The sequence below is a fragment of the Eleutherodactylus coqui genome, chromosome 6, assembly GCF_035609145.1.
Source record: "Eleutherodactylus coqui strain aEleCoq1 chromosome 6, aEleCoq1.hap1, whole genome shotgun sequence".
Taxonomy (NCBI): domain Eukaryota; kingdom Metazoa; phylum Chordata; class Amphibia; order Anura; family Eleutherodactylidae; genus Eleutherodactylus; species Eleutherodactylus coqui.
The window spans coordinates 64,435,342-64,449,812 of record NC_089842.1 but is presented as its reverse complement, the minus strand read 5'-3'; the positions used below and the strand labels follow the sequence as shown (position 1 = coordinate 64,449,812).

General features: G+C 47.1%; 1 protein-coding gene across 1 annotated transcript in view; it reads left to right on the top strand.

Moving 5' to 3' along the window:
- The window catches only part of DRD2 (dopamine receptor D2), a 441,704-nt gene that overhangs the window by 377,975 nt on the left and 49,258 nt on the right, over nucleotides 1–14,471 (top strand). The window contains exon 6 of the mRNA XM_066606916.1: nucleotides 13,148–13,329. Coding sequence (XP_066463013.1) covers nucleotides 13,148–13,329 — 182 coding nt within the window. The remainder of the gene's footprint in view (nucleotides 1–13,147; nucleotides 13,330–14,471) is intronic.

Below are 14,471 nucleotides of genomic sequence, written 5' to 3'. Positions count from 1 at the left end.
TTCACCAGTCCGTCTTTTAGAGGCACAAAATACTTGCACCTGCAAAAGATAGGACATGCGTGCCTAGAATGCGCAGCGGTAAGGTCCAGCAAGATCCGCTCTATGCGTAAAGAATCCCCGTGGGGAGTCCCCTCATCACTTAAGACTGTGACAGTGCTGTCACACAGGCCTGACAGCACTGCTCGGTGTTATATAATTTTTTTTTTTTTTACAGCAGCTAGTGCTTATTTCAGGGAAGGACTTATATTTCATGCCCTTCCCCGAAAATTCCTGCCATGGCTGCCTTCATCCCACTGCTTGCAACAGGGCCGCAGCAGCGCTGGCCCAATTGAAAGAAACGGAATAGCATCGCGGTCCTCTGCCACCGCACAGAGCTTCGGTCACGCACATTTGGCAGATCCGTAGAGCGCATTTTTTTGGTGCACATAGGTGCGCACAAAAAGATCGCTCGTCTGACTTTGGCCTTACCCTGAAACTACGTACAATCATTACGCCCCTGTAGGGCCTGCAACTTCTTTCTTCACGTGACTGCTGCACACAGAACCAACAAAGCCCTGGAGAACCGGGGAAGCAGTGCGGCAGTGCGGAGTTGAACATTTCTGGAGTGTTTTTGCCACTGCCACCAAAGTTAACTCAGTAAACCCCATTTAAGCAAAAAAACACAAGAGGTTTCCTAATAGGTCTTGTTTTCAGGATTTCCCCAGTATGTAGTTATTGTCAGCGCCTCGGAAATTACCACAAGTGTTCTGTCTACAAGATACCCTCAGATAATCACCTGTTGGGGATATTTGATGACTGGAGTTGAGAAACACTGGCACAGAGAGACAATTTCTCGAACAGCAAGAATAAAATGATCATAAAGTACAGGCTACCAGCAGTAAGAAAAAGATGATTACCAGATAACAGACAGGCATATACCGAGGGAATGAGCTGTAGTAAGGGAAAGTCTTGAGGGTCACTTTAATTTGAACTCTGCTCTCTAGAGTAGGATATTACACTTTTAGTTGTTTTGCTTTGACATCTTTCCAGTGCTTCAGAACAATGACTTAAAACTTGACAGAGCGTCAAGACACTAACATCTTGAGACCTCATAAATAGATGACAGTCCTACAAAGGAAGACCAGGATGCTGCATATATGTATGTCACACGGTTTAGTATTCAGCAAAAATATCCACAAGTCCAAAATTTCTCTGTTGAAATAATGCAAGTCTCAAAATAAATGGCAACAGGAACTGATCGCTCTCAGGCCGCCTTCACACGGGTGAAAAAACTTGCGAGATTTGTTCATTCACTTGAATGGGTTTATACACAAGAACAATTTTTTTCCCGTATAGAATCATGATGCAAGAAATAAATCGCGTCATGTTATATCTGACTGCGTGATCTCGCATTACAGCCCGATTTTTTTTTTCAATGGAGCCTGTGGCAGCAGCACCGGCCCCATTGAAAGCAATGAGAGAAATCCACTATCCTCCGCCATGGCTGTGACAGCTGCGGCGGAGGTTCCCTCTATCCCTGAAGTGATGCAAGTCTATTTCCACATGAATGGCAAGGGTGATATCTGGCCATGATTCACAGCCCGATATCACCATTGCCCATGTGAAGTTAGCCTCAGACTAAGGGCCCTTTTATATCAGACAAGAGCCAGCTTAACAACTGCACAAGTGCTGACGTCACTGCTAAGGTCATTAGCGCTCACGCAGAGCATTTAGACTGGGTTCACACGGAGATGATTTCCAGCGGAATGTCCGCAGTGGGTATTCTCCTGCAGATTGGCAGCAGGAAGCCGGCCTCCAAACCCGCATGATTTGGTGCAGGTTTTATCGTGAATTCCTGTGCGGAATTGAGAGAAGGTGAATTCTGCCGCAGAGACGGCGATACAATTAACATGCTGCTGAAATGAATTCCATGCCACAAGTCAATTTTCACATGGGCTCTGCGCGGGTTATTTCCACAGCTTTCAAAATCTCATGCACTTTGCTGCTACTGTAAATGCCGCGGAATTTCCGTGCGAAGGGTTTACATGGAAATTCTGTGGCAATTCCATCCTTTGTGGACCTGACCTTAGACAGACAGACTTCGATGCTGGATCGCTGGCTTCTCGCTCAGTGCTTCACCTTCCATTTACATAGAACGGGAAGCCAGTAATCCAGCGGTAGTTTTATGCTGACTGGAAGTATTTTTTTTTTACAATGCACAATTAATGCTCAAATTTGTTTGTTTGCGCCCTATGTGGCACAGAGTGCTAGGGCAGCTAAAATGCCGTCCTAAGCTCTCACTCGTGACCTAAAGGTTGCAAGTTCAATCCCCGCTAGCTGGCTCAAGGTTGACTCAGCATTCCATCTTTCTGAGGTCGGTAAAATGAGTACCCAGCTTGGTGGGGGGTAATTAATAAATTACCTGAAAGCACTGCGGAATAAATTAATGCTATATAAATAACAAGATTTATTTTATTTAATTTTGATTGATAATCTTCCCATGCAAATGGCCCATTCACACGGGATGAAATTGGCAACACAATGCAATGCAAGCCATAGTAAATTCCATACCAAAATCTGCAGGCGATTTTGACTTAGAATTGAAAATGGCTTGAAATCTACCTGCAATTCCACATCATGATCCGCAATTAGGGAATTTTGGTGTGGAATTCCACAGCTGCGGATTTGTCTGCGTCTTGCAGCATAATTCTGTCCTGTGTTAGGCCTCATGTCCACGGGGAAAATCAGATCCGCTGCAGATTCTCCATGGAGAATCTGCAGCGGGTCCCTCCTGCCCCGCGGACATGAGCGCCGAAAATAGCAATTTAAAAGAATTTACCTATCCGGCGCGGGCGACGAAGCTCTGCTCTTCCTCACGGCCGGATCTTCATTTTCGGCCGGCGGATGAATTCCTGACGCCGGCGGCACGTCGCCGGCACGTCGTCCACGTGCCGCGCGCATGCGCCGGGCACATCCGCCGAGCCGAAGCAAGGGAGATGCGGCCGTGAGGAAGAGAAGAGCTTCGCGGTCCGCTGCGGGTGAGTAAATGCTTTAAATTCCTATTTTAGGTCTCCCGCGGATCCGGACGGCTTCCATAGGCTTCAATAGAAGCCCGCGGGAGCCGTCCCCGCGGGAGACCCGCATGAAAATGGAGCATGGTCCAGATTTTTTCATGCTCCATTTTTTTTAAAATCACTTTTATTGACGATCCGCGGGTATTTATGTACCCGCGGGTGGTCAATGCATCCCTATGGGGTGCGGATCCGCATGCAGGAAATCCGCTGCGGATCCTAAATCCTATTTTCCCCGTGGACATGAGCCCTTAGTCACAGCTGATAACCCGAAGAAGGAGGGAGTAGTGGGTTTTAAGCCCTTCTGCCTTCTCCTTTCCCTAAATGAATGCTATGTGCTAAAAAGCGAAAGTGTTTCTTCCACTACACGAGCTGGCAGTCACGTGACCGCCGACATTCCCTGGCACAGCAGAGCTACAGGGCCCTAACAGACCCTGATCAGCTCTGCCAATGACTATTATCACTACATGGGATGTTTCCTATGGATTCCCCAGCTACAGTGGAAAAATGTCAAATAAAAAAAAAACCTAAAACATGTGAATGTCCCCCAGAGGTCATGGGGGAAATAGATAAAAAAAAATAATTACATACAAAAGTAAAAACAAAATTACAGACTAAAATAAAAATACATACATAACAAAGAAAATAACCCAAAACCGCCGCTGTATGTACCCTGTAATACAAAACCATATATATTATGTATCAAAACATCCAAAACAAAGCGAGGAACCCATTCCCATACTTTATTTTAGCATAAATATACTAATTAAAAAAAATAACTTTGAATGTTTAAAATATATATATATTTTAGCTTTTTAGCCCCAATAAAACTAAAAAACAGAAAAAAAAAAATACCATATTTTCCAGTGTATAAGATGACCCACAAGTGTCGATATGCCGGGAATACGCTGTTAAAAAAAAGCAATACTCACCTCCCGCGGTGCTGCTGCAGGCTGTCGCTCCCTCCTCCACGCCGACAGAGCATGGCTTTCTGGATGCTATTGAATGGCTGTGATAACCCAGTGCCAGCTGTCATTGGCTGATGCACCGCTGAGTTAACCAATCAGAGCATTAGCTTTCTGGAGGCGGGCATTCAAGCCCCGCATCCAGAAAGCAATGCTCTGTCGGCGTGGAAGAGGGAGCGACAGACTGCAGCAGCACTGCAGATAATTGTGGGAGGTGAGTTATAATTTTTTTTTTCTACAACTTATTCCTGGCGTAGAAGACGACCCCTGACTTTGGAGAAGATTTTCCTGGGTTAAAAAGTCGTCTTATATGCCGAAAATATGGAAAGTGAAAAAGATATTTAAGAAATAGCCCTATATGTCATGGTAAAACAACGCAGCAAAAATAATTTGGGTCACTGAAGTTAAAAAAAAACAGGGTAATTAAATCACCACATAGGTAAAATCCTTAAAAAGTGTCTGGTCCTTAAAGTATAAAACAGCCTGGTCCTTAAGGGATTAAAGGTTTGTAACTTTTATAGGGGTGTCCCTTTGCAATGATATGTGCTTTCTTGTTGTTCCCTGGTGCTTTATATACGAATGTTGCAGTAACCCATGTGAAAAGTCCCTAAAAGTGCTAAGAATCCCCTGGACTGTCATTATTATCTCTTCTTCTAAAATGATAGACTTTGTTCTATAAGCAAAATGTCAAGTGGGATTTATAGATGATGTAATCTGGATAAAAAAAATTGTGGACAAAATAAATAGATAGTAGATGGTAAGCAAAAAAAATACAAAGTCTTCACATATCACAGGAACACATCAATAAATAGCAGGTGGGTAAATCTAGCACTTTTCGCATTATTGCTTAGGTTTTTCCTGTTCAGCAACACTCATGACCACCAATTACTCAGGGAAACAGAGCTTGAGTATATTTCCTGCGGGACCTTTCACATGGGACAGAATAGGCCACATGACACACCACAAGCCGTGGTAAATTCTGCACCAAATTCCACAGGGTACCAACGGGTTTTGAAGCGAAATTGAAAATGGCTTGAAACCTGCCTGTGATTCCGCATCATAATCTGCAGTCCGGCCTGAAGACTTTAGGGTGGAATTCCGCAGCTGCCAATTTGACAGTGTTCTGCAGTGTAAGGTCCCCTACATAGTAGGTTGATAAAGAGCGGCTGTGCCTTAATCACTAACCGCAGATCTTCTGAGGATGTAGGCTTGGTCAAATCCTTCTGTATCTTCATATAATCTCAGATAGACTGAGGACCCCCTGTTCTTCTTTATGCTGAAGATGGTTCTTAATGATGTTGGGTGGATGTTTGGGGTTATTGTCCTGCTGCAGAACATATTTGGAGCCAATCAGACACCTCCTAGATGGTATTGCATGATGAAGTATTTGCCTGTATTTCTCATAATCGAGGACACAATCCTGATCAAAATCCCAACTCTGTTTGGTGAAATGCAGCCCTAAATTACCAAAACAGTAGTGTGAACAGCACATTGTGAAACTCCAGTCTGCTGTGAAAGCTTTGCCCAGGACAGATCTTGCTGATTAAGTATAACTGCCTTGTGTCTTGTTGCTGTACTCAGTCTTACCATGGTGTATGACCTGTGACATGAAACTGTCTTCCACTACCTCACCTTTGCAGCACAGTTTAGCTGTTCCTCACCCAGTTTTTAGCCTCCTACACAGCTGTTTCTGTCTTAGTTAATGACTGTATTTCAACCCACATATGAAAATGATAATTATCACCACCTGTTTGGTATAATTGGTTAGTCATACACCTAACTATAATCCTAAAAAATCCCTGACTTTGTACAAGTGTATCTAGAATAATGGATGCAGTTTTGAAGGCAAAAGGTGGTCTCACCAAATATTATTAGATTTCTATTTTTTCATGCACTTTGCATTTTATTAATTGACATAAATAAACTATTAACACATTTTTCAAAGCATTTTTACTTGGGAGCATTATTTTTAAATCTGCCAAGAACCTTTGCACAGCACTATATATGAAATGTTTTCTCTTATGTTTCACTATTTTTAGGAAAGTAAATAAACTTTTTTTTTAATGCAAACTGCTTTCCATTGCCATCTTTCAGAACTTTAAATTGCTTTGCTGATTGGGTTATGAGAGGGTTTAACTTTTGTGGAATGAGACGTCTTTTGGGAGATGGGGTGATCAAAGCCCCCACAATACTGGCCTTCTATAATTTTCTTCATGGAAAATTTAGGAGAGGGATTTTTTAGCTTTTAATATATTTACATCTGTTTATGTTTTATTACACTTTTTTAAAACATTTTTTAGTAGGCACTAGAGATGAGCGAGCACCAAAATGCTCGGGTGCTCGTTACTCGGGACGAAATTATCGCGATGCTCGAGGGTTCGTTTCGAGTAACGAACCCCATTGAAGTCAATGGGCGACCCGAGCATTTTTGTATTTCGCCGATGCTCGCTAAGGTTTTCATGTGTGAAAATCTGGGCAATTCAAGAAAGTGATGGGAACGACACAGCAACGGATAGGGCAGGTGAGGGGCTACATGTTGGGCTGCATCTCAAGTTCACAGGTCCCACTATTAAGCCACAATACCGGCAAGAGTGCCCCCCCCCCTCCCAACAACTTTTACTTCTGAAAAGCCCTCATTAGCAATGGATACCTTAGCTAAGCAACACACTACCTCCAACAAAGCACAATCACTGCCTGCATGACACTCCGCTGCCACTTCTCCTGGGTTACATGCTGCCCAACCCCCCCCCCCCCTCACAGCGCACACCAAAGTGTCCCTGCACAGCCTTCAGCTGCCCTCATGCCACACCACCCTCATGTCTATTTATAAGTGCGTCTGCCATGATGAGGAACCGCAGGCACACACTGCAGAGGGTTGGCACGGCTAGGCAGCGACCCTCTTTAAAAGGGGCGGGGCGATAGCCCACAATGCTGTACAGAAGCAATGAGAAATATAATCCTGTGCCACCGCCATCAGGAGCTGCACACGTGGGCATAGCAATGGGGAACCTATGTGCCACACACTATTCATTCTGTCAAGGTGTCTGCATGCCCCAGTCAGACCGCGGTTTTTAATTCATAGACACAGGCAGGTACAACTCCCTATTGTGAAGTCCCTGTGGACCCACAGCATGGGTGGCTCCCTGGAACCCACCGGCGGTACATAAATATATCCCATTGCATTGCCCAACACAGCGGATGTAACGTCAGCTGTAATGCAGGTGGGCTAAAAATTCATTTGATTACACTGTAGGCGAGGGCCCACAAAAATTGCTGTACCAACAGTACTAATGTACATCCAAAAAATTGGCCATGGCCAACCAAGAGGGCAGGTGAAACCCATTAATCGCTTTGGTTAATGTGGCTTAAGTGGTAACTAGGCCTGGAGGCAGCCCAGTTTAACGAAAAATTGGTTCAAGTTAAAGTTTCAACGCTTTTAAGAGCATTGAAACGTATAAAAATTGTTTAGAAAAATTATATGAGTGAGCCTTGTGGCCCTAAGAAAAATTGCCCGTTCGGCGTGATTACGTGAGGTTTCAGGAGGAGGAGCAGGAGGAGGAGGAGGAGGAATATTATACACAGATTGATGAAGCAGAAATGTCCCCGTTTTGGATGGTGAGAGAGAACGATGCTTCCATCCGCGGGTGCAGCCTACGTATTGCTTAGGTATCGCTGCTGTCCGCTGGTGGAGAAGAGAAGTCTGGGGAAATCCAGGCTTTGTTCATCTTGATGAGTGTAAGCCTGTCGGCACTGTCGGTTGACAGGTGGGTACGCTTATCCGTGATGATTCCCCCAGCCACACTAAACACACTCTCTGACAAGACGCTAGCCGCAGGACAAGCAAGCACCTCCAGGGCATACAGCGCGAGTTCAGGCCATGTGTCCAGCTTCGACACCCAGTAGTTGTAGGTGGCAGAGGCGTCACGGAGGACGGTCGTGCGATCGGCTACGTACTCCCTCACCATCCTTTTACAGTGCTCCCACCGAATCAGCCTTGACTGGGGAGCGGTGACACAGTCTTGCTGGGGAGCCATAAAGCTGGCAAAGGCCTTGGAGAATGTTCCCCTGCCTGCGCTGTACATGCTGCCTGATCTCTGCGCCTCCCCTGCTACCTGGCCCTCGGAACTGCGCCTTCTGCCACTAGCGCTGTCGGATGGGAAGTTTACCATCAGTTTGTCCACCAGCGCCCTGTGGTATAGCATCATTCTCGAACCCCTTTCTTCTTCGGGAATGAGAGTGCAAAGGCTCTCCTTATACCGTGGATCGAGCAGTGTGTACACCCAGTAATCCGTAGTGGCCAGAATGCGTGTAACACGAGGGTCACGAGAAAGGCATCCTAACATGAAGTCAGCCATGTGTGCCAGGGTACCTGTACGCAACACATGGCTGTCTTCACTAGGAAGATCACTTTCAGGATCCTCCTCCTCCTCCTCCTCTTCCTCCTCCTCAGGCCATACACGCTGAAACGATGACAGGCAAGCAGCATGGGTACCCTCAGCAGTGGGCCAAGCTGTCTCTTCCCCCTCCTCCTCATCCTCCTCATGCTCCTCCTCCTCCTCATGAACGCGCTGAGATATAGACAGGAGGGTGCTCTGACTATCCAGCGACATACTGTCTTCCCCCGGCTCTGTTTCCGAGCGCAAAGCGTCTGCCTTTATGCTTTGCAGGGAACTTCTCAAGATACATAGCAGAGGAATGGTGACGCTAATGATTGCAGCATCGCCGCTCACCACCTGGGTAGACTCCTCAAATTTTCCAAGGACCTGGCAGATGGCTGCCAACCAGGCCCACTCTTCTGTAAATAATTGAGGAGTCTGACTCCCACTGCGCCGCGCAAGTTGGAGTTGGTATTTCACTATAGCTCTACGCTGCTCATAGAGTCTGGCCAACATGTGGAGCGTAGAGTTCCACTGTGTGGGCACGTCGCACAGCAGTCGGTGCACTGGCAGATTAAACCGATGTTGCAGGGTCCGCAGGGTGGCAGCGTGCGTGTGTGATTTGCGGAAATGTGCGCAGATCCGGCGAACCTTTCCGAGCAGGTATGACAAGTGGGGGTAGCTTTTCAGAAAGCGCTGAACCACCAAATTAAAGACATGGGCCAGGCATGGCACGTGCGTGAGGCTGCCGAGCTGCAGAGCCGCCACCAGGTTACGGCCGTTGTCACACACGACCATGCCCGGTTGGAGGCTCAGCGGCGCAAGCCAGCGGTCGGTCTGCTCTGTCAGACCCTGCAGCAGTTCGTGGGCCGTGTGCCTCTTCTCTCCTAAGCTGAGTAGTTTCAGCACGGCCTGCTGACGCTTGCCCACCGCTGTGCTGCCACGCCGCTGACACCGACTGCTGGCGACGTGCTGCTGCTGACACATCTTGATTGCGAGACAGAGGTTGCGTAGGAGGAGGAGGAGGGTGGTTTAGTGGAGGAAGCATACACCCCCGCAGATACCACCACCGAGCTGGGGCACGCAATTCGGGGGGTGGGTAGGACGTGAGCGGTCCCAGGCTCTGACTCTGTCCCAGCCTCCACTAAATTCACCCAATGTGCCGTCAGGGAGATATAGTGGCCCTGCCCGCCTGTGCTTGTCCACGTGTCTGTTGTTAAGTGGACCTTGGCAGTAACTGCGTTGGTGAGGGCGCGTACAATGTTGCGGGAGACTGGTCATGCAGGCCTGGGACGGCACATCGGGAAAAGTAGTGGCGACTGGGAACCGAGTAGCGCGGGGCCGCGGCCGCCGCCATCATGCTTTTGAAAGCCTCCGTTTCCACAAGCCTATACGGCAGCATCTCTAGGCTGATCAATTTTGCAATGTGCACGTTTAACGCTTGAGCGTGCGGGTGCGTGGCGTCGTACTTGCGCTTGCGCTCAAACTGTGGCGCTAGCGACGTCTGGACGCTACGCTGAGAGACATTGCTGGATGGGGCCGAGGTCAGCGGAGGTGAGGGTGTGGGTGCAGGCCAGGAGACGGTAGTGCCTGTGTTCTCAGAGGGGGGTTGGATCTCAGTGGCAGGTTGGGGCACAGGGGGAGAGGCAGTGGTGCAAACCGGAGGCGGTGAACGGGCATCGTCCCACCTTGTGGGTTGCTTGGCCATCATATGCCTGCGCATGCTGTTGGTGGTGCCTCCCCAGCTGATCTTGGCGCGACAAAGGTTGCACACCACTGTTCGTCGGTCGTCAGGCGTCTCTGTGAAAAACTGCCACACCGTAGAGCACCTTGACCTGTGCAGGGTGGCATGGCGCGAGGGGGCGCTTTGGGAAACAGTTGGTGGATTATTCGGTCTGGCCCTGCCTCTACCCCTGGCCACCGCACTGGCTCGACCTGTGCCCACACCCTGACTTGGGCCTCCGCGTCCTCGCCCGCGTCCACGTCCTATAGGCCTACCCCTACCCCTCAGCATGGTGTATTACCAGTGATTTGATTTCCCAGGCAGGAAATAAATTGGCGCAAGCCTGCTGTTAAACGTAGCTGGCTGCGTATGATTTGTTTACTATCTCCACCCACCACGCACGTACACAGAACGCTGAGGACTGACAGAGGCAGGGCACATAGAATGTTTCCCTTTTTTAAAAAAGAAAAGGCCCACTGACTATATTCAATCAGATAAGAAATCTGTTCCACAGAAATGCAGTTATATGAATTGCAGCAGAGCGGAGACTTTTCACAGGCAGCAAATAAATTGGCGCAAGCCTGCAGGACAAATAGAATGTTTCCCTTTTTGGGAAACGGAGGGCCCACTGACTATATTCAATCAGATAAGATATGTGTTGCACAGAAATGCAGTTATATGAAGTGCAGCACAGCGGAGACTTTTCACAGGCAGCAAATAAATTGGCGCAAGCCTGCAGGACAAATAGAATGTTTCCCTTTTTGGAAAACGGAGGGCCCACTGACTATATTCAATCAGATAAGATATGTGTTGCACAGAAATGCAGTTATATGAAGTGCAGCACAGCGGTTACTTTTCCCAGGCAGGAAATAAATTGACGCAAGCCTGCAGGATAAATAGAATGTTTCCCTTTTTGGGAAACGGAGGGCCCACTGACTATATTCAATCAGATAAGATATGTGTTGCACAGAAATGCAGTTATATGAAGTGCAGCACAGCGGTTACTTTTCCCAGGCAGGAAATAAATTGGGGCAAGCCTGCAGGACACATAGAATGTTTCCCTTTTTGGGAAACGGAGGGCCCACTGACTATATTCAATCAGATAAGATATGTGTTGCACAGAAATGCAGTTATATGAAGTGCAGCACAGCGGTTACTTTTCCCAGGCAGGAAATAAATTGGCGCAAGCCTGCAGGATAAATAGAATGTTTCCCTTTTTGGGAAACGGAGGGCCCACTGACTATATTCAATCAGATAAGATATGTGTTGCACAGAAATGCAGTCATATGAAGTGCAGCACAGCGGTTACTTTTCCCAGGCAGCAAATAAATTGGGGCAAGCCTGCAGGACAAATAGAATGTTTCCCTTTTTGGGAAACGGAGGGCCCACTGAATATATTCAATCAGATAAGATATGTGTTGCACAGAAATGCAGTTATATGAAGTGCAGCACAGCGGTTACTTTTCCCAGGCAGGAAATAAATTGGCGCAAGCCTGCAGGACAAATAGAATGTTTCCCTTTTTGGGAAACGGAGGGCCCACTGACTATATTCAATCAGATAAGATATGTGTTGCACAGAAATGCAGTTATATGAAGTGCAGCACAGCGGAGACTTTTCCCAGGCAGGAAATAAATTGGCGCAAGCCTGCAGGACAAATAGAATGTTTCCCTTTTTGGGAAACGGAGGGCCCACTGACTATATTCAATCAATAATATATGTCTTCTGGCCCTGCCTACACAATTCTCTCCCTGTAGTATTACTGCAAGGCGCAATGCTCTGCAGACAGCCGATATTTTGAAAAGAAAAAAATATGCAACACTGCTAACAGCAGCCTGCACAGTACTGCACACGGATAGATGTGGCCCTAAGAAGGACCGTTGGGGTTCTTGAAGCCTACACTCACTCCTAACACTCTCCCTGCCTAACCACCACTTCTGTCCCTGGACTATTACTGCAAGGCGCAATGCTCTGCAGACTGCCGATTTTGAAAAAAAAATAATTTGTGCAACACTGCTAACAGCAGCCTCCACACTACTGCACACTGTTAGATGTGGCCCTAAGAAGGACCGTTGGGGTTCTTGAAGCCTACACTCACTACTAACACTCTCCCTACAGCAGCTCCGGCACCAGCAGCACTGTCCCTCAGCTAACTCACAAGGCATCTGAGGCGAGCCGCGGGAGGGGCCGACTTTTATACTCGGGTGACATCTGATCGCCCCAGCCACTCACAGCAGGGGGGTGGTATAGGGCTTGAACGTCACAGGGGGAAGTTGTAATGCCTTCCCTGTCTTTCAGTTGGCCAGAAAAGCGCGCAAACGTCTCAGAGAGGAAACTGAAAGTAACCGGAACACCGCGTGGTGCTCGTTAAGAGTAACGAGCATCCCGAACACCCTAATATTCGCACGAATATCAAGCTCGGACGAGTACGTCCGCTCATCTCTAGTAGGCACTTAGTTGCTTGAATTATATACAGTAATATAACTCTTCATTATTGCAGCATATAGTATTTTTAAATGTAGCCTATTAAGCCCTGCCTGTGGCATTCATACATGACAGGTCTGTGAGCTTTCACTAGGTCAGGGGCTGTCACGCTAACCATTGTTACACTGCAAGCACTTCGCAAAAGGTGTGATAGGGCATCGGAAGGACCTCCATCTGACTGGCTGCTTAGGACCAAGGTAAACTTCGACCATGTCATCTGAGATGTTATCGACATGATCTGAGCTACCTATGATTGCGTGTGTTGCCAGCAGCTATCAAAACCAACAGAAAGCTGGCAATAGACGGTTAACTACAGAATGTATGCAGGCTGGTAAAAGGCAATTAGAGGCTCTTGAAACTGGTAGAAGATAGCATTTTCTCCGTCTGTTTAATATTTTACATGTACTACTAATTTAGGAAAGAATAAAATTGAAGCAATAGGCATGGTGCACAGTGCTAGCTATGAAATATGTTACTGAGGTGAAGCCGGTATTTAATATATATGGGGTGAAATGTAAAGAATTATCCTGTTCCAATCTTTTTTGTTCCAGCTTCTAATGAGTGCCTCATTGAAAACCCTGCATTTGTCATCTACTCCTCTGTTGTATCCTTCTATGTCCCCTTTATTGTCACACTCCTGGTGTATGTCCAGATTTATGTAGTTCTAAGGAAGAGGAGGAAAAGGGTAAACACTAAGCGCAACAGCAGAGGTCTGGATGCAGACGCACACAAGGTACGTTGTATATCTTCTATTAGATGTTAAAAGGGAGTATACAGAATGTCTAAAAACTAAGGAAAAGTGGATACAAAATGAAAACAGTTTGACAGATGGTGATCCAATTTTAGATACAGGTTGGAGGTAGAAGAAGGAACATAAACATATACCTTAGCACTCATACACATATATCTAAATAAAATTGCACAAAGGTTGTACAAAGTAACCACATAAGAATACAAAGTTCTTATCACATATTTTGATCAAAGCATGTGGGGCCATCCGCCATTTCCAGGCGAACCTAAATGGACAGGTTTCTAATTCTAAAATATACCTCTCTTGGCACCAGAGGCTTCTAAATGGACTCAGGGAGAGTAGGATACCTTTATATGCACTTTCATTAGGACACTTAGGCAGATGGGTGAATGGATGATATAAAAAACGTGAAGGTGGACACTTCTCCACAATGCAAGGCATGCAGCAGAGAATGGGAGAACAGTAGTGCTGCAGCGCTGGATTACCAGAGCCGAGGATAGGCAAGTACGTTACTAACTCCCACCTTCCACTCTCGGATCACAACCTCCTCTTTTTCTCCATCAGACACCCTAGCATCTTCCATGACCCCTCCATCTATTGCACCTCTAGGAACCTCCAGACCATCTGCACCCATCAAGACCATCCAGTCCTCCCTGTCCCCTACCTCTCTCCTCTCCTGCCCTAACGTGGCAGCCGAACACTACCACACCACCCTCAGATGTGCCCTGGATGAAGCAGCACCACCCATAACCCGAGCCGTCAACCACAGACCATGGCGACCTTGGCTCACGTCTCAAACGCGCTTAATTCGGCGGTACTCAAGGTGTACCGAATGGCTGTGAGAAAAATCAAAGCTGCCCGCAGACTTCCTCCACTTCAAATTCATGCTTAAAACCTATAACCTAGCCCTTCACCATGCCAAAAAGTCTATTTCACCTCCCTTGTCTCCTCACAATCCCACAACCCCAAATGACTCATCAACACCTTCCATTTCCTCCTCAGCCCCCAAAAAAACAACCCTTGACTCGACCGATGCTGCCAACTATAGACCTGTCTCAAACCTCCTATTCATCTGCAAATTACTAGAACGCCTGCTCTACTCCCACCTCACATGCTTTCTCTCT